We start from the raw sequence: 20793 nt of genomic DNA, 5'->3' as shown, positions 1-20793 counted from the left end.
TATAGATCAACCGAATTAGACATACAAACCTTGTATTTGCAGGTATTAATAAATAACACATGAAAGATAGTATTGCAGGTACAGAACATCTAAATAACACACAAATCCTGCATTGCAGGTATAGATTAACTGAAAAAGCACAAGCAAACTGAGCATTGAAGGTATAGATGCCTGTGCCATCTTTGCCCCAAATAGCCTCCTGTGCCATCTTTGCCTCAAACAGCCTACCTGTACCATCCTTGCCCCCCACTTACACATCCATGCTATCACACACATACTCATTCATTCACTCATTCACAGATACTTGTTCACAAATACTCATTCATTCACTATTTCACACATACTCATTCATACAGCTTCCCACACCCCCTCACCTCAACTACTGATTTCTCTGTGGTACTCACACACTCTTGCATGGGCCATGTACCTCTGTGTTGCTCGCATACTGCTGTGTTTCTGCTTCCCCTGGGTAGTACAAGAGAGCAACTTAGATTCAAGCTGCTGGTGCGGAAGTGATCGCAGGGGTCATCCAAGGTGGCGATCATGGTTGCTGTGGGCTCAAGGTTCTAGCTTCTTTTTTTTGTCTCTTTTGTCTTGATTTTAATGCACTGTAACATTCGTAAACATACGTTTGTAGAAGAAGTGAATAATAATTGCCACTAGAGCTTTCAAATAAATATAGTAATTGGTTTCCAATAAAAAACAAACAATTGAAATAAATGTTTAGGTAATACTAGCTGCTTAATTATTATGGGTGTAAATGTTGAAAGTGCAGTCATAAAAGCTGACTGGAACAGGCTTTATTAGACATACAATAACTGTGCAGAATAATCTGGTCAGACCCCTCAGGCATTTCCATTCTGAACGCCTTTCTTAGCGTCTTGTTTGAAAGGCACACAGCTGGTAGTTTTGGTGCTCTGACCTATATGACTGTGTAGAGTCCCGGTACTACGGCTTAGCACCTCTGTTAATTCTTTGCTTCCTTCGCTATTTTCAGCCATCTGCTATTACCGCACTAAGTTGAACTACAGAGTCATCCGAAACATTTGGACAATACGATCAGTATTTGAAGTTATAGCCAGTGCTCACGGCTATAAATATAGCAAATTATTATAGCCGTCACCACACACCATAAGCCGAGACTCATGTATTGGTCAGACAGGCAGGCGGAAAGAGGAATCTAGAGAGCTCTGACTCTCCCACTGTTGCCACCCTGATCAGGTACAGGGTGACTTAAACATAAAGCCAAGCATGGGAACCAGATATTGCACTGCAATTAATGTCAACTGTCGCCTGCTAGAAGTTTGTAATGCAATCCAGGGGTCCACCGTCTATAATGGGAAATACAGCCTCCAGGCGACCCCCAAGTCCCAAGTCACGGAGGCTTCCATGGCAAAAACAAATGTTCTGTAAAACTCCCACCAAACAATGGGAACCCCTGCCCTGTAACCCTGGGTGCCATTCATGCAATTTCCGTTAAAAATAAAGTTCGTACGAAAACGAATGCACAAGTCTAGAAATGGACATAAACAACATAGTCCAAATTAGTGAAGTGAAATGACGAAAATAACATTTTAAAAGAAAATTGAAAAAATAAAAAAGTAGTGTGTGCATGTGTATTCACCCCCTTTGCTATGAACCCCCTAAAGAAGATCTAACTAGTTAAATAAAGTCCACCTGTGTGCAATCTAAGGGTCACATGATCTTTCACATGATCTTATTATAAATTCATCTGAAAAGCCCCAGAGTCTGCAACTCCTTTGAGAAGTAAGGATCAGAGTTGGGCTATAAAAAAATATCCGAAACGTTGAACATCTCCCTGAGCACCATTAAATACATTATTAAGAAATGGAAAGAATATGGCACCACAGCCAAAGAGGGCCCCCCACCCACCAGAACTCACGGACCAGACAAAGAGGGCATTAATCAAACAGGCAACAAAGAGACCAAAGCTCCACAGCGAAGGTTGCAGTATCTGTCCATAGGACCACTTTAAGCGGTATGCTCCAAACAGAGCAGCCAGAGTAGCCAGAAAAAAAGCAATAGCTTAAAAAAAAAGGAAGAAGATACTCTGGTCAGATGAGACTAAAACTGGCCATCAAGGAACACTATCCCCATAGCAAAGCATGCTGTGGGGATGTTTGTCATCAGCAGGGACAGGGAAACTGGTCAGGATTGAAGGAATGATGGATGGCACTAAGTACAGGGAAATTCTTGTTGGAAACCTGTTTCAGACTTCCAGAGATTTGAGACTGGGACAGAAGTTCACCTTCTAGCAGGACAATGACTCTAAATATACACTCAAGTGGTTTAAGGGGAAGCATTTAAATGGAAAGCCCAGACCTCAATCCAATTGAGAATCTGTGGTATGATTTATAGATTGCTGTACACCAGCGGAACCCATCCAACTGGAAGAAGCTGGGGCATTTTTCCTTGAAGAATGGGCAAAAATCCCAGTGGCTAGATGTGCCAAGCTTACAAAGACGCACCCCAAGAGACTTGCAGCTGTAATTGCTGCAAAACGTATTGACTTTAGGGGGTGAATACTTTTTGTCTTTTTTCCTGTTTGTTTCACAATAAAACATATTTGGCCTCTTCAAAGTGGCAGGCATGTTGTGTAAATCAAATGATACCACCAACAAATCCTTTTTAATTCCAGGTTGTAATGCAACAAAATAGGAAAAATCATTACTTCATTCCTTTTTTGACTGCATCTTTAAATGATCACAATCAACCTGAGCAATAATCCATGGGGCAGGTCACTTTCAAATCCTCATGTCAAACAAAACATTCCTGACATTTGTTTTTGACATTAGTTTCAGATTATTTGGAGGGAGGTATCAAAATATTTTATTAAAGCCAATCATGTGTCAGGGTTGTTAGGTGTATTGTATTTGTGCTGTATTACTCATGTGTGTATGAATATTTCGTTAAGGTGTAGTAATGACATATAGAAAGTGACCTCATTGTTGCATAGGTACAAAATCTATCTATATATATTTGCATTTGAAGGGTGCAGCTAAACATGCCATAGTATATGGAGATGGTTACTCCTCAAATGAAGTAATCAGTACAATCTATGGTTTTTATCTGGCTACAGAAAGACCTTTGATAAGGCACACAGACACCCTTGATGCTGATAATTGCAATGGATCACTGAACAGACCTTTGCGCTTCCCTCACATGAACTATATCGAGAGAGATGAGGAGGAGGCAATAGAAAATAGAGAGATTAAGAGAAGGGAGAGGTAATGAGAAAGAGGAGAGATGGAGAAAAGGGTGAGAGGTATCAAGAAAGGGGAGATATAATGAATAAGAGGAAAGATAGGGAGAAGGGGTGAGGTGATGAGAAGGAAAATAAATGGAGACAAAGGGGAGAGATAAATAGAAAAAAAGAGAGATCGATATAAAGGGAGAATAGATAGAGAAAGAAAATAGAAAAGGGAAATAAAAGATCAAGAGAGATGAGGAGAAGCAGGAGAGATCGGAGGAAGAAAGAGATAAAAAGGAGAGAGGGAAAGGTAAATAGGAACAGAGATACAAAGAAATTGGAGAGGTAGGCACAAAAGAAAGATAAAGAGAAAAAAGGGGGAGATCATGGGGTTAGGTTAATAGAAAAAGAGAAAGAGGATAGAGAAAGAGGAGACACATGAGAAAGGATTTCACAAAGATAGGGATAGATAAGTAGAAAGGAAAGATGTAGGAACAAAAGTGAGATATAAAGAGCAATATTTTATAGTGCCCTAAGTGCATTCTTTTGCATTTATCCACATTAAATGCCAGCCCTGACCATTTTTCCAGCTTACCAAAATCATTGCCATTTGGTTTGTCCCTACTGGTAACAAGACCTTGCTCCGAATATACTCCATTGACTACAATACTCTTTTGTTTGTCTATCTGTTCCCCAATACTGGAATCCAAACTCAAACTAATTGATAAGTCTTCTGTGTGGGACAGTGTCAAAAGCCTTACTGAAATCTAGATAAGCAACGTCTACTGCACCACCTTGATCTATTATAGTTGCTCAATCAAATAATTCAATACAACCAGTTTGGCATGATCTCTCTGAAGCTAACCCATGTTGTTTCTGATCTTCAAATCCATGTGATTTAAGATGTTTAAGAATCCTATGCTTTAACATAGATTCCATTAAACATGGGACTATTCCGGTTAACAATGACTGGTTAAATAAATCCGTTAACAGTTTTGCTAGAACACCCCCATGCTTTTTTTAAAAAACTTGGGGTGTCTCCAACCAGGCCCCATCGACTTATTTGTCTTTAATTGAGACAGTTGAAGTAGAATATCTTCCTCTATAAACTCATATGTATCAAATAACTCATTAGTCTTTTTTCCTAACTGAGGTTCCTTTCCTTCATTTTCATCTTTAAAAACTACAGAAATATTATTTGAGACCGTTAACTTCTGCTATATACCTTTCTTCTTTTGTTCTTAATCTAACTAATCCTTGTTTAGACTATACCTTCAATGCTGAGTTTACATGAGTTTCAGTTGATCTTTACCTGCAAAGCTGTGTTTGTGTATTATTCACTTGCTCCATACTTGCAATGCTATGTTTTCATGTGTTATTTATTTACTCTATACCTGTGAATACATGGTTTGAATGTAGGCCCGGGCTGGGACAAAAAATTGGCCCGGGCATTTAAGACTGAGCAGCCCATTTTTATTTATTTATTTATTGTTAAAGCCCACCCTTCATGTACCATCTTTGCATTTCCCCAAATCACTTAAACATTCATGATAGACACAAACACTTACTCACTCATTCACACAAATCATTAACACATATTCATTAATGCAGTCTCACAAATCATTCAAGCAATTCATCCACACATGAATTCATTAATTCTCATACGCATTCACACAATTCATCCACACATTTATTCATTCATTCTTGTACGCATTCACACACATGGCACCTAAACAACTAAAGCCAGCCCTGGATACAACCTAACTAACTCCCACTACGCGCAGCCGGTGAGGTGTGATTTTCGTGCATTTTTTCATGCTGTGTCAGACATCGTCGGCCATATTGTCAGTCGAGTTAGTCGAGGATAGGCAGTCAGTGTGTGCAGAGCACCACATACATTTATTTTTTAGATTGAACTTGAATTAAAAGGGAGGCTCGAAATCAGGGCTGGACTTGGGATGACTAAGCTGTCCTGGCACTTTAAGGACAGTGACCACCAAATGATATATGTGCGGCTTTACTTATACTCACGTAGCATGCAGCCACATGAATCCAGTTTAAGCAACAGATCGGGCAAGTATGGGTCACTATCAGCCAGTGGCCCACCATACATTTGGCCAGTCAGGGCTTACTTTTCATCCAAGTAAAAAGTAACACTTACAAAGTCATACTAGTGCTCTAAAATAGCTGCCTACTCCAGGAATAAGTTGTTTGTAGAAAGTAAAAAACAAAAATGTGGCACAAGAGAAACCACCATAACAGGTTGGACAGCTGGATTAATATTAAAACTTTATGTTTAAATCCACATACCAACAAGGTGCCCCAAAAGCAATACAAGCAAGAGGTATACTCAATAGTAATTGGTTTTCATATTATTATTATTAATTAACACATGCTTATCCAAAACTTCTAAAGATGTTAATTTTAAAATGAATACAGAATGTATAATTATTTACCTATTATTTAATACAATAAGTATCTCTATTCAATTATTTCAAGAGAAGACGAAAAGGGGGAAAAGAGAAAAAGTCCGTTTTAGATTTGAAATCTTGATTTTAAAAAATCCAGGCTGATTTCCTGGGAAGACGTTTGTCTGAGTTTTCTTTTCAACATGCCTGAACTTGTAATCTAAAAGCTCCTGCATTGCAATAAGTTTGACATGCTGAGACTTGTCCTCAGACAACATCATAATGTGTATATTATTAGCCCGGACATGTTCAGATTCTGAAGTGACTTTCAACAAAGAAGTATTCATTATTTGTATATGGGTCCCTGTTTTCCCTTTTTTATTTTGTTTATATATATATATATATATATATATATATATATATATATTCACGAACAGTTCATACAAATTTTGTATTGCAATTTGCAACATATTTGGAGATTTTATAACCAAAAAATGTAACCAGATTTCTGAAAATAATATCCATAGAGACAAGTCTGGATTTTCATTACACAGTAGATACATGTGAGAACATTTATCATGGAAGGAAAAAATTGTGCTTTACCTACATTGCGGCTGTTGTTCGACATCGAGGCTGTTGGCACGTTCAGGATGATTTATCAGAGGGCTGTGCTGATGGTAAAGCCACCACAATATCAGACAATTAGATGTCTTTGCAAGTGTTAAGAGACGGAACAATTCAATGTTAATGGTCAGCTCCTGAAGTCTGATTGGTTGCTTTTTGGTTCTCACTAATTGGCAGCCTTGGGGCACTTAATGCGGACATCCAACCTTGGCTATCATGTTTCAGTTTCCCATTTTTAAATCACACTTGAATATGAACATGTGGGATAATATGAATATGAGTTCGGTTATATGATGTCCATGACAGGATTAGAATACGTTGATGTAATGCTACACTATTTGGCAATATACTGTGATATACGCTCAAATATTTACACTTCAGATGGGTGTTTTTGAATAGCATTCACAGCATCTATCTGCTCTGTTGTTGAAGGAGTGAAACAGGGAATATTCTTATCACAGTATAGACTTGGCTCCAAAATTGTGGTTATTGCATCTCACTGGATCTCACCCTGACGCATGCTCGTAATGGGTCACCGGGGCCTAAAGTGTGGAAGGGAGCCTTGACAGGGGCCACTGGTTCTCAGTCCCCCGAGTTGCCAAATGTCAGCCTCGAAAACCTTAATGACTTGGAGAGGATCTGCAAAGAGGAGTGGGACAAAATCCCACCTGAGATGTGTGCAAACCTGGTGGCCAACTACAAGAAACGTCTGACCTCTGTGATTGCCAACAAGGGTTTTGCCACCAAGTACTAAGTCATGTTTTGCAAAGGGGTCCAATACTTATTTCACTGAGTAAAATGCAAATCAGTTTATAACTTATTTGAAATGCGTTATTCTGGATTTTTTTGGATTTTTCTGTCTCTCATTGTTCAAATAAACCTATAATTAAAATTATTGACTGATCATGACTTTGTCTGTGGACAAACGTACAAAATCAGATAATTTTTTCTTCACTATATATATATAATTGTTTCATTTGTATTTCGGCTCTATTAATCGGCTCTATTTATAAGAAAATGGATGTGGTAGGCAGGAACTGGAAGAAAGTAGATCCAAAACTCAATTATTATGCTCAATTTAATTAGATCCTTAATGCAAAATGTTGCAATGAGTTGCTAAATCCTTCTTCAAACAGCCAGCCAAAGTGTCTTACCATATTAGTCTCAAATGACTCACTTCATTCATTGCGAACTTGGCAAGTTTATGATATATTATTGTGTTAAAGTATCTTACCCTACACCAGGAAGAGAGGTGACTGTAGTTTATATTTTTAGCAGTCCAAAGGAAAACAAAATATAAAACTATTATGCAATATGTAAAAGTTTTTATAATATTCAAAATGTTCATATCTCCTTTTGTTATATGAAAATGATGTGAGGGCTTTGGTCTTCCTTTAAGATACACTAGGCACTGCTAGGGCATTGCTAAGCTGATTGAAAACAGGAGCCTGGACCATGCCCTCCACAGTGTTGTGATTATGTTAGACTTCACAAAAGGCATGAGCCATGGCAGTGCCCTGAGAGTCACCACCAAAGCTGTTGTCCTAATTGGTGGACAGCGGGAAGCCAAGGCCACAATAGCCACCAAGACTCTACAATAGATTGCTAATGATCTGGGTAGCTGGACACCCCTTTGACCTCCAGGCTGGGAGAGTAATATTGTTTAGCTCTACCTATCACCTATACATCCTGCGGCAGTATTGAGCATCTGTGTGCAAGCAGATGGTGCTGGTCTTCCATAGAAAACAAAAAAAAAATTTGAAGAAGTTATCTTACAACATATAAAAAATATAAGCCTATACAAATACTTCCCGTACAAAACTTGTGGTTTTCTTTCAAAAGAAACAACAACAGAGTCCATTGCTGGGGTTTCTTTTGACACATCCGTTTCTAATTAAATTCCAATCTAAAAAAATATATAAAAAAGTCACCATAGTGTAAAAGTGTAAACAGTGAAAAATAATGTATTTGGTACAAGCTACAAAAAAGCACACTCACAAACAACATGTATTTAAGCACAAATGCATAAGGGTAAGCGTTATCACCGTCCCCTGACGATTTGACAGCAGCGCCCTTTTCTTCTCACGCGGTATCTGCGGCGGTAGATACAATATACTTGCAGCGTTCAGGATTCACTACCACAGATCAATACCATCTAGACTACCTGTTTTCCCTAATGTAATGACTCAGGCATTAATCAGTCCTTGGTCTTGTCTTAGTTTCACTGTAGCTTTATGCCTATCCCATGCATGTTTTAATTCCCTCGTTAGCCTCTACCACTTCTGCTTGGATGCTGTTCCATTTATCTACCGCCACAAAAACTTCTGAATGAGTATTAAAATTAATTAAATCCTGTCTCAGCTTTGCATGGTAATTAGCATAATATGCCACTAAAATTATGCATTGCTTCACATCAAAACAAGTGGCATTTTACTGCCATCTAGAGACAATATGCAAATGATAGCTCAACTAAATGAAAACCTACAAAAACCAATATTGCCCCCTAGAGGATAAAAAGGTGTACTTCAAAAATTCTGAAATATGTTTGTAAGCAAACTAAACAAAAAACAAAAACTGTCTGCTGTTGGTAATTTAGAATGCTTGATTAGGATGCTGGCTGAGTGTTAGTTGGAAAGGTTGTATGCTTTTTGAGAAAGGTGGGTTTTCAGAGAGCTTTTGAAAGTCATGTTCGAGGGGGAAAGTCTGACAGAATGGGGAAGGGAATTCTGGAGAAGTGGTACAGCACATGTGAAGTCCTGGATACAGGAGTGGGAAGAGGTACTGAAGGTAGAAGACAGACTTGATTAACACCTTAATGACCAGGCTGGGTTTTTTTTAACCTTTGTGAACAAGGCTGTTTTAACACTTTTGGGGTGCTCGTGTTTAGCTGTAATTTTCTTCTCTCTCATTTAGTGTACTCACACAATCATTTCATATTTTGATCATATCATCTAATTTTCTATAAAATAAAAAAAATATATATGCTGATTTTTTTTTTTAAAAAAAGCACTTTTTCTCATTTATTTGAAAAATCTTTTACTCATCTACAAAAGCTAATACAAAAACTTACAAAAAAATAGATTCTGTTTGTCCTGAGTTTAGAATGTTTTTATGTTGTTTTTTTTGCTAAGTAGTGTTTTTGCTATTTCAAAACCATATTTGTGGCCATTCTGCTCTATCTGCTATTTGGGACATCTTTGAAGCAGGCCAATGCAACTTACCCCATCAAACCATATATTTTTGAAAACTAGACACCCCAAGGTATTTAAAATGCTGTTATTTAATCATTTCGATGCACTTATTCTACTACCACCTTTAGTAATTTATTTTGTGTTTTTCGATCACACAAATTGTAATTCAGGTATACATTTACAGCTCGTAGTATATGGCACTGTTAAACAACGCCCCAATATGTGTTTATCGACATCTCCTGAGTACAGCGCATGGATTAGTCAGGTTATTTGGGGACTAAAAGGCCACATTTAGGACATGCACAATTTATGTTTTCAACTTGAAGTTTTGACATCTGGTCCTTCTGCCCCATGTCCTAATTGGGCCATCTTTGAAGCTGGCCAATTCAATTTTACCCATCAATTTATATATTTTTGAAAACTAGACAACCCAAGGTATTTAAAATGCTGCTATTTTAACCTTTTTCCTTCATGAATTCTACCACTAGACTTTGTTGTTGTTTTGTTCCCTTACACATTGTACTTCAGGTATGAATTTTTCCTGGTATACGTCACTGTCAAACAAAAACCCGATTTCTGTTCAGCAACATCTCCTGAGTATACTGATACCACCCATGCATGGGTTTGTCAGGTTGTTTGGGAAGTAAAATGCCACATTTGAGAAGTGTGTATTTTTCAACTTGGAAATTTGACATCTGGTCCTTCTGCCCCATGCCCTATTTAGGACATCTTTGAAGCCATATCAAACCATATGTTTTTGAAAACTAATCACCGAAGGTATTTCAAATGGTGGCATTTTAACTCTTTACATACACTACCACCAGCCTTTGTCAAAATTTGTGGTGGTAATTTTTTTGTGTGTTTTTTCACACACATTGTACACTTTAGGTATGAATTTACAGTAGCTCAAAACAGTGATCAGGCGTGAATTTACAGCCCTTGGTATATGTAACTGCCAGACAACACCCCAATATGTGTTCAGCAACATCTGAATACAGTGATACCACCGATGTGTGGGTTTGTCTGGTTGGTTGAGGGCTAAAAGGCCACATTTGGGAGGTGCGCTTTTTTTCTTCGCATTTTGACATCTTTGAACCCGGCTGTTGCTATTATGCTGGTCTCTGAGGGAGGTCCTCACCGCAGAAGTTCTTCTGCCCAAGCTACTGCTGCTGAGAGAGGAGCTCCCGGCAACAGTAGTCCAGGACTTAGATGATCCCAACAGTGAGATACCTCCCAACAGTTACACGATGCAGGTAGTCAGACGAGCCAGGGGTCAGGTACACGATACAGGTAGTCAGACGAGCCAGGGGTCAGATTCACTAAGCGGGTAGTCAGACGAGCCAGGGGTCAGATTCACTAAGCGGGTAGTCAGACGAGCCGGTTCGGTAAACAGAAGTCACAGGCAACGGTACCAAAACATGGAGCAAAGGAATGTCAGGCAAGCAAGGGTCAAAACACAATAAGGGACAGCAAGAGCAGCAATACAATAACTGTAAGGACCACAACAGGGTGCCTGTGAGAAGCACAACCGGCTTTTTAAATCCGGCGCCACTTCACATGCCCCTCCCCGACAATAACCAAAACCACGCCCCCCCGGCCGTCCATCACTTCACCAGCAGCACGCAGCGTGCCAGAGAGGCAGACCGACGTCCGGAGGACAGGTAAGAACTTAAGCTCCGGGAACTGCTGTTCCCTGAGCTGGTTCTCCCCTTCCTGGGACGACGATCCGGGGAACGGACCAATTCCCCAGATCGTCGTGTACCTCGGGCGGAGGGTTGTCCGCTGCCCGGGGAGATGGTTTCCCGGGACCCGCGGCCAACCCTCCTCCCGCTAATAACACATGTGCCGCAGGCAGAGGATCGCTCGCCGTCCTGAGCGGCCGGCATTCGTGAACCGCGGCCGGTCCTCCTCCCGGCGACATCGGGAGCCGGAGGAGTGACACCGGCCACTTCAATTTACCTGATCAAACCATACATTTTATTTATAGTAGACACCCCTTGAGTATTTAAAATGCTAGTATTTTAATGATTTCCATGTCAGGAGCTTTTGGAATATACAGTGCTAACTTTAGCCCTTGCTCATAAAAATAAACTTGTATTTTTTATATTTTGGCTGTTTTTATACTTTGTTGGAAATGGTTGGTTCTCCCGATGGTGACATCACTGCATAATTATTTTTAAATGTTACATTTTTATTTTTTTATTTAACCAATTTAACCACTTTTATTTTATTTTTTCATATTTTACGAATTACATTGTGAGTAGTAAAGCTGGGCTCCATTGACTTGCATGGTTGAATGCAGTACCTGGTTATTCAACCTGCAGGTGGAGCCCAAATTTCTCAGCAGGGTCTGGGGAGACATCTTGCGAGAGGAAAAATCTCTCACAGTGGCGCTTGTGACTGCTCTCTGGAGCCCTGGAGTGGGTTTTCGGTGTTTAGTTAATCGCCTCCTAAGCTCTTTATAATCGTCATACGGTATGGCAGATGCTAGTGACCAGGGGAGGGGCCACACGGGGTCCTTGCTGCCTATCTCGGTGTTGCTGAATGCCTCAAAATCGAAGCATTACATCAAAACCGTTTAAAGTGAAGAAAGTGATCTTAGATTGCTTTGTAAGCCTGTTTAATGACATTACGTGCCACGCATGTCACTGGTCGTTAAGGAGTTTATATTAGACATTTTTGGCCATTGCTGTTGAGTTCAATATCTTGAGCACATAAATACCATGATTGTCTGTGTATTTAGCTTTGGGATTAAAGGGAGTTATACCAAAATGCTGCAATCTTATTATTCAAATAAGTTAAAAAGTATAAAAAAAACTTTAACTATATAAATATATAAATATAAAGTAGACTTTGCATTGAGATTTGTACAAATTGCCAAGTTACCAAATTTTTGCTAATTTTGCTAAAATGCAAAAACAAGGCTTTACATTTTAGTCACATCCTTGAATGGCTTCAGGACTGCCACCACCCGGCCAGTAACGTCTTCCCAATGGGCTGGACACCCCAATGTTCTGCTCAGAGGACATTAAGGACATTGCTGCTCTAAAATTTGCTCCATCACTTCCAGTGTGGAGTTTCAGTGGGTAATTACTTCCTGACACTGGTGTGGTTTGCATTCACAGTGGGGTGAAAGGGCCTGGCAATCTTACAGCACTTCCCCGTCAGCTGGAATAGCTGCCCATTTCCCCCAGGTGCAGCATATGTGCCGCAAACCCATAAGGTCCCATCTCTAACTGATTTTACCATGTTTGCTGCCTCCATCCATTACCACCACTCACCTGCGATCCAATCCACCGCACCAGCATCTTCCTAAGGCTAGGTTTCCACTTGTTTTTTTTTGCTAAAAACCTCCATAAGGCTAGGTTTCCACTTGTTTTGTTTTTTTTGCTAAAAACGCCCATAAAACGCCAATTCAGCCACACTGCGTTTTTTTAGTGAAAAAAATCTGCAGCCAGATGTTAGCTGTTCTTCAATAGGAAATCGCACAATGCCATATCCACTTGGCGTTTTTCTGTTCGGCGTTTTTTCAGTCCTCTTCGGCGTTTTTCTGCTTTTTTGGGCTCTGTGGCAGTTTTTCAAAATCGCAGCATGTTGACACTCTGGCGTTTTTTGCAAGGAAATCTTGGCGTTTTTCTCCAATAGAAGTCTATGGGAGAAAAAAACGCCATGAAAAAGCCATGTGGGTTTTTTGCCTTGGCGTTTTTTATGGCGTTTTCTTCCACAGTTACAATGCAGAGGATGGACCCAGTATCTGTGTGTCCTACGAGAAATAGGCTGAAAACAAACAGTTTCACACAAAACAAAGTCCTGGACTGGTTCATATTGAATTTTCCACCATTTGGAACAAACATGCCATTACAAACAAACATACCCAACTGGATCCTGCGTGCCAAAAGCAACAGCAAACAATTTGCACCATCATCTGGGGCCAATCTTCCTAGAGGAGCAGACATTCGGAATAAAGCATGCCTTACAAACCATAGAAAAGAGACAAAAGGGTCCGCCGGGCGGGTTTAAGTAGAACTCTACCAAGAAAATGACATCAGGAGGGGGCAGATACTTGCCATTTATCCTAATTCCTTTTAGCTCGGTGAAACTTCTAACTTGTAAAGGCTGGAAAAAACTGCCTAAGGTCAAAAAAGCAATTTCCACAGAAAGGCTAAAACGCCAGAAAAAACTCCCGAAAAAAACGCAGGTAAATGCAGTGGCAGTTTTCTTGGCGTTTTTCCTGGCATTTTTCATCAAAAAAAAAAAACGCAGGACAAAAACCCAAGTGGAAACCTAGCCTCAGAGCTGCCAAAATATAAGTGGATGTAAGCTGCTCATCCATAACATCAGTACAGGGTAGGAAACATCTCTAACCATACCGTGCTTCCACCCCTCCTGTCACCCCATGACAGTGATACTGTCCTCCAAATATTTGGGTGGCCACTCATGTGCCATCAGTGGTGCTCCGTATCATAGGTGAAGTGAGTGGTTTGTCCTGCTGCCCTGGACAGCTTGATCTTAAATAACAAGACACAAGACTGGTAAGAGAAGGGCACTACAGTCCTGCTGAAGGTGGCGCGAGAGGGCTGTAAGCACCTGCCATGGAGAAGCACCTTCAACAGCGATGAGTTGGCAAAGCAATCAAAAATGTTTATTTTACTGCTGCTTTGGCATGCCCCATTGCATGGAAAGCTCCAAAGTAGAGAAGGTTGGTGCATTGGTTGTTCCTGTCCCACCTGTCTCTTGGATTCACTCACGCATTTAGAGAAAGTCAAGATATCACCGCACCCTTTGCTTCAGTTTGCTGTTGGCACCAATGATGCCAATTCCCCTGAGGCAAAGCTGCACTGTGATGTGTACATAGCTTTAGGTTCATACGGTGATTGGAGAGACGCCTGTACACCTTAGCCTGGCTCACTTTGTACCAGCTGGCAAATATTAAGATAAAAATGAGTAACCCTACTCAGAAATTGCCTGTCATCAATATTTATAAACAATTCTGTGTTGTCCACAAACTAGAGGTTTGGTCTAAATTTCTTTTCAATTCAAAAACTAAGACCTAAAATAAATGATTACATCAAAATGGAAAAATGTCTACTACAGTCCTTTGCATCAATAATGAATGATGTAGCTTCTCCAAACCACCCTGCAAAACTTTACGCACTGCAGTATTGATACTTGCCGTACGGTAGGCATCAACCATAGCCTCAACATAACTCGCATCAGCAGTTAACCCCTTTGTGACAATGGCTTGCGTTTAGCTGTAGTTTTCTTTCCCATTTACTGAACCCACACAAATCTTTTAGATGTCATTGTTTTGATTGTATAATTTACGATTTAAAAAAAAAAATTCTTGACTTTTACTCATCTATAAAAGCTAATGAAAAAAACTGCTAATTATACTATTCATCCTGAGTTTAGAAATACCACACTTTTTTATGGGGTAATAAGTACAAGTAACATTTTGCTATTTCAAAACAGATTTTTTCCCAAACCTGGTAATTCTTCCCTCCCATGTGATATTTCCGGTATCTTTGAAGCCGGCCAATGGAATTTACCCCATCAAATCATTTTTGAAGACTAGACACCCCAGGGTATTTCAAATGTGTCCAGCAACATCTCCCGAGTACAGTGATACCCCACATGAATGGGCTTGCCTGGCTGTTTGGGGGCAAAAGGGCCACATTTGGTACATCTGAGCTTGGCCATTTCAGTGTGCCCTATAAAACTATATATTTGAGAACTCGACACCCCAGGGTATTTCAAACGCTGGTATTTTTAACTCTTTGCATGCACGCATTTTACCACCAGCATTTTTTCCCAAAGTTTGCAGTAGTATTTGTGTGGATTTTTCCCCACACACCTACTTTATGTATGAATTTACAGCTCCCAGCATAAGTCGCTGTCACACATCTCAGCGATATCCCACATAAATGGGTTTAGGGGGAGGGGGCTGAAAGGCCACATTTGGGACGTGTACTTTTAGACGTGTGGTCATCCTTCCCCGTGTTAATTGGTACATTGTTGAACCCGGCCAATTCAATCTATGCCATTGTTCTTCTTGAGTAGACTTCCATGGGCATTTATCATGCCAGTATTAAGCTAAAACACTAATTTGAGGACTTGCTCATAAAAACTTTATTTTTTTTTTGCAACTTGAAGGTTCCCCTGATGCTGACATCTGTGAGAAACTTACACTTTTTTTATTATTTACTTTTACTAATCACATTGTGATTAGAAAGCTGGACTCCATTCACTTGCATGGCTGTATTCAACCTGCAAGTGGAGCCAGATTCCCAGGAGGGTCTAGAGAGACCCTCCTAAGAACTCTTCAACTCCATTAAAGGATGCCACCATCTTGCGAGATGACAAAAATCACTCGCAGTGGAATGGTCACAGCGCATACTGGGGTGGGAGCCTGATAGACAACTAAAAACTGCTATAGCATTCAAGCAGTTAAATTAACTTAAAAACACTAGAAGCCAACATCAGTTTGAAAAGTTTCAGAGGATGCTTTTTATTCTACAAACATCCAACGGATGCATGTTTGTGCCTCAGTGACAAGTTGCTAGCAAATATATGTCTGACAATCCACAATAGAATGGGAGAAATGTATAAAGGAAGGGGGTACACATTTTATGGTAAATTAGACATAACATTGCTCAATATAAACTACCAATATTGACCAGAAAATTGCACTCTTTTTTTAACCAAACTTTAATCCCAAAATCATAGATGTCACAGGTTTAAAAAGGTTGTACACACAAAAAAAATACATTTACAACTTAAACATTTCAGTTGTGCACTGTAAAATTCCAAAACAAGAATATGGTGCAATTTAAGGTGCACTAAAACCTTGTCTTTATAAAAAGGGATTTCTACAAATCACAAAGTATTGAGCAGGGCTAACGGCTTTATAGTTGAAATTCTGCAATGGTCTAAAACATGCATAGTTGTACAGACCTATTTTGAAGGAGATTAAAGGGAAGATATTGGGGCAAACTAATCCCACAAACCAATACTAACCGCAAGATGTTAAACATTAAGTTGGCTGGGACAATTTAAATGTTAAGTGTCAGGGGGAAGAAGCCCAAAGTCCCCCCCATTGCTCTGGCCATTAAACATTATTTTACTCAGGGGTGAAACAAGTTAACTATTATGCAGCTTGTCTGCCCAGACCCTCTACAGAATCACATAACTCCATCACAAGTTACGACACAAAAAAATATATAGTATTAAAAAAAAAAGAAAAAAAAGTCTTAAAAAGCATAGGGTATTTCAAAAACAAATCTTTCCAATGTCATGGTCTGTACACTTCCAAAGGAAGACTTATTTCCTCTCATTTGACCTTGAGCGACTGTAAAAGAGAAAAAAAAAAAGTGAGTTGCTGAACGCAAACATTAAAGTTAACACAACTGGTGTAATAGAGTGTTAAAAGTTTGGATTTGCACCAATGGACACAGGTAGGTATGGATATTCCTATGACATATTTTAGTATAGTCATGGAAAACTACATATTTAAGGGACACGTGCAGTACATACACCAAAAATTAAGATCTGATAATTACCTTCTTGATCGAGAAAATGACCGAGATGGCTTATGGTTCCTCTCCCTAGACAGTGATCTTTCTCTCCTACGCTCTCTAGAAAGAGACCTGCAAAAAAATGCCAATATAATTAACATTACAACATTAGTTTCAAGCTACAGAATTAAGCTGGAAATATAATATATATATATATAATGTGAGTATGTGTATGTAGTCTGTCCATGGAGTCATAACAAGCTACTTAAGATGCTGTGGTAGTCGCACTCATGCACTAAATCTCAACCTTATGCAGAGGTGGAAAAGGTTTCTGGGTGTTTACAAAACAAGTATACAAGAATCCTGCTGGGTGGGCCAAAGCATTTTTGCCCTACATTTAATAAAATGCAGGTGCCCATGAATGCTTCTCACCTTCCCCTTGCAAGGTATAGCACTAACTAAATGGTTAGCATCAATTTTTGGGGGGTCATCTAGTGCTATTTCCATGTTAAATGCATATTAGAATATATTTTGCATGGACTACAGGACAGTTTACAGCATTAAAATATGGCACCACGGTATGCTTCTTGATCTGCTCAGTAGAACTCATTCTAATCAATGGGAGTAGCAGCAGCAATAAATCATATGCATGCCATCATCACACCATACTTGCTGTTGGAGAGCTATTAAGAACCAATGCTTTCAGGTTTTAGTAAGGGAAGGAGGAAGATTTAGAGGTACCACTTTCCAACACCAATAACAGAAGAATTGGAACCCACACAGGAAAATAATTATCACGTATCAATGGAATTTCAAGGGCTATACTGTAGTAATAAAAGGCACCTGTAGGTAGTCACTGCTCTGAGATTTCACATCTAGTCGCTACAGGTTTGCCTAGTGATGGTTGGGATTTCCTATCCTACTACACAAATTGATGTTTAGGGAAAATGTGTACTATGGTTTACAACTGGAATAGCCATGCTTATTCATATTAGGCTGAAGGAACAGACAAACAGAAGGTAGAACTAACAGCCTTACCTGCTACGGCTACGAGAAAAGCTCCTCCTCCTCGGAGATCTAGAACAAAGAAAAACAAAAAAAAAGGCAGTTTAACCTTGCAGCTAATACACTACAAGGGAAACCCGCCATCTGCTCACTGTGGGACCCATGGAATTGGTACCTATGTAAAATACGGACTGGTGCAACGCTAGCACCTAGAAGTACTGGGAGAGAAACTGAAGATGACAACAGGCAGGAATTCACTTCGGCTAGTGACCCCCAGTTGGCACTTGAGAGCTGTGGATAGTTACCGCCATAAACCTCAACACCACTCGTGAATATAGACTGGCTTTGAGAAATCTTTAAGTCATGCAAGCCTGGAGGCCATCATGATAATGAAAAAAAACCCTTATTTAAGAAAAAACTTTTAACCAGAATTTTTTAGGGCAAAATGTATAATATCCTCTGTATCAGAGAGGATACATATAGAGATGAAAACCCAGCATGTGTACAGCTCTTTTGTATGGCCCTGGATGCAAACAAAAAGATTTCTATCACCCTTAAAAATCCTTATGTTACCTTTTTTCTTATGCACAGCCAGCCTTTTGATTGTTTATAGAAGAAAGAAAAATTGACCTTTATAAAGCTGCTTAAGTCTCATTGTAAACCAGCAGTAAACTATATAAGCAGGAAAAAACTTACTAGTTTTTGGGGTTTCAACAAGCTAGAAATGGTGAGGATGCCGCACAGATGGCCAAGTAGAATTTGTTGAAAAGGTTTTGCCAGGTGTTGCGTTGGATTTAGATGGTTTGCGAAGGGGGATGTTGTGGATTTTTCCTGCTTTTTTTTGGTTAGCCGAAGGCTGGTGCTGCAGTTGTTGTGAAGACATTTTGTCAAAGTTAACAGCCGTGCGGATAGGCCGGGAATGTGTGGGCGCTGAAGGAGGGCTGTTGCCGAGATTTGGTTAAGGTTGGAGAGGAGGAAGGCTGAGTGGACAGCATGCTCGGAAACCAAAGGGCGGTGCAACCTGATGACTGGCCATGCCTGGGTCATGTGATACGACACCAGCCAAGCTGAATGGGGCGCGCTGGTCACATGACGCTGAAAGGGCTAGTTGACTGGCTAATGTAGACCCAGAGGGTGGTGAGAAGAGACATGATGGTGACTCTGTAACAGGTTTCATTTTTATTAGATGGACCAAAGGCACACACAAAAAAATAAAATAAAAATAAAACAAGCCATCAGTACAACCATCTATTATCTACAATTCTTTTAGGGTCTACAATGAATGGAGTCATTGCGCACAATAGACACTTTATGAAATCAAGAAAGGCTTCCTATTCATACATATGAAATCTTAGCTTTAGAGTCTATATGGGAAGCGTTACCCTCAGGGCAAAATGCCCGATTCTTTACGTGAATAAATACTGTGCAACTAATGTGGATGCACCTGAAGACACAATAAGGGGCTGGAAAATGTACACTAGCGTTCACTAGCCAGAATGCATAGAAGATGGTAGAGTTTGTGTGTGCTACCTTTGCTATGGGTTAGCGGCGTAGTGAGAGATTCCAACCCCAAGTGCAACACACACAAAGCTATGCAATGGTATATCTAAAGTATACCTGTCAAGACTAGCATCAACCGACACATGAGAAGTCTAAATTACACAAATGAGGTAAATGTGTCAATAGAAACTGGTGCAATGTGTCATACAATCAAGTCACATTGTGTTAAACCAGGCACACATATAAACTGAAATTGTACTAAGACACGCTAAGACAAAATGGAGTGGATCTTAGTTCTCAAAAGAAAAAAATCTTGCTTTAGGGTGCAGGCACCTTTGCCACCTCTGCAGCAGATAAACTAGGAATGCAATCAGCTTACAAAAACTACACTTAACCTAGGCTGTTCTGATGAGGGTTTAAGATATTATCAAAATCAAACTGTAAAAAAAGAAAAAACCGAGGATGAGATTAAATAAAGATGACTTACCCCCAACAGGGGTAAAGTGTTGACTTCGTACTGTGAAAACTAGAACCCCCTCCAGAACAAAGGTAATAGTCATCTTTCAGTGTGGGATAAAGAAAGGCACAAGCTGTTCTCAAGTGAAATCAAGCCTACTTTAGATTTACATATCAATGTAATGCCTCCTATCAAGTTTACGCATATTATGACAATTAGGGATGATTTAAAACAATTATCTTGTTAGCGCCTAGTGAATCATACCTGCGCCTAGGTGCTGGACTTCTCCTTCGATAATCATCCCTGGGACGTCTGTTCCATGATGGAGGAGGTCCACGATTTCTACTCCTTTTCTCTCCATTAGATAATTCTACACGAACTCGACACCCACATAACGTCCTGCAAATTTAACATGTAAATATAAAGAGACTATCGAGACCGAGATAAACACACAATGGTATAGACTCCTTTGTGTAAAATGTTTATTAAAAAGTATTTTTTTCTTGCAATATCTTGGGAATGTCCTAAAGGAATCAATAAATTAAAGTTACCTTCCATCTAGTTCCCTAACCGCATCAGCTGCATCTCTGGGATCTTCAAACTCGACAAACGCAAAGCCAGGGGGGTTCCTAGCAACCCACACACTTCGCAGGGGTCCATAATAACCAAAAGCACGTTCTAATTCAGTTTTGTTGCCGTTGTTTCCAAGGTTTCCAACATAGACTTTACAGTCTAACGGACAGGAGTCACGATGCATGGCTGTAAGAAAAAGTTACATGTCAACTATGCCTTCACAACACTTATGAATATCAAGGAAGCTGTCAACAATTAAAAAAAACAAAACACTTAGCTGTGCCCTAACCTTAAAGCATGAGAAAAAAAA

General features: G+C 39.8%; 1 protein-coding gene across 1 annotated transcript; it reads right to left on the bottom strand.

Annotated features, from left to right (window-relative positions):
* Positions 1–15913: 15913 nt before the first annotated feature.
* Positions 15914–20703, bottom strand: SRSF3 (serine and arginine rich splicing factor 3). The gene is made up of 5 exons (XM_053457518.1): positions 20462–20703; positions 20175–20309; positions 17987–18025; positions 16994–17080; positions 15914–16782 (listed from the first exon to the last, which is right to left on the bottom strand). The coding sequence occupies exons 1-5, from the start codon at positions 20665–20667 to the stop codon at positions 16755–16757; spliced, it is 495 nt and encodes a 164-aa protein (XP_053313493.1). The 5' UTR covers positions 20668–20703; the 3' UTR covers positions 15914–16754.
* Between the last annotated feature and the right edge of the window lie 90 nt (positions 20704–20793).

Source organism: Spea bombifrons, chromosome 2 (genome assembly GCF_027358695.1).
Source record: "Spea bombifrons isolate aSpeBom1 chromosome 2, aSpeBom1.2.pri, whole genome shotgun sequence".
In the NCBI taxonomy this organism is placed as follows: Eukaryota; Metazoa; Chordata; class Amphibia; order Anura; family Pelobatidae; genus Spea; species Spea bombifrons.
This window is presented reverse-complemented; position numbering and strand designations above follow the sequence as displayed.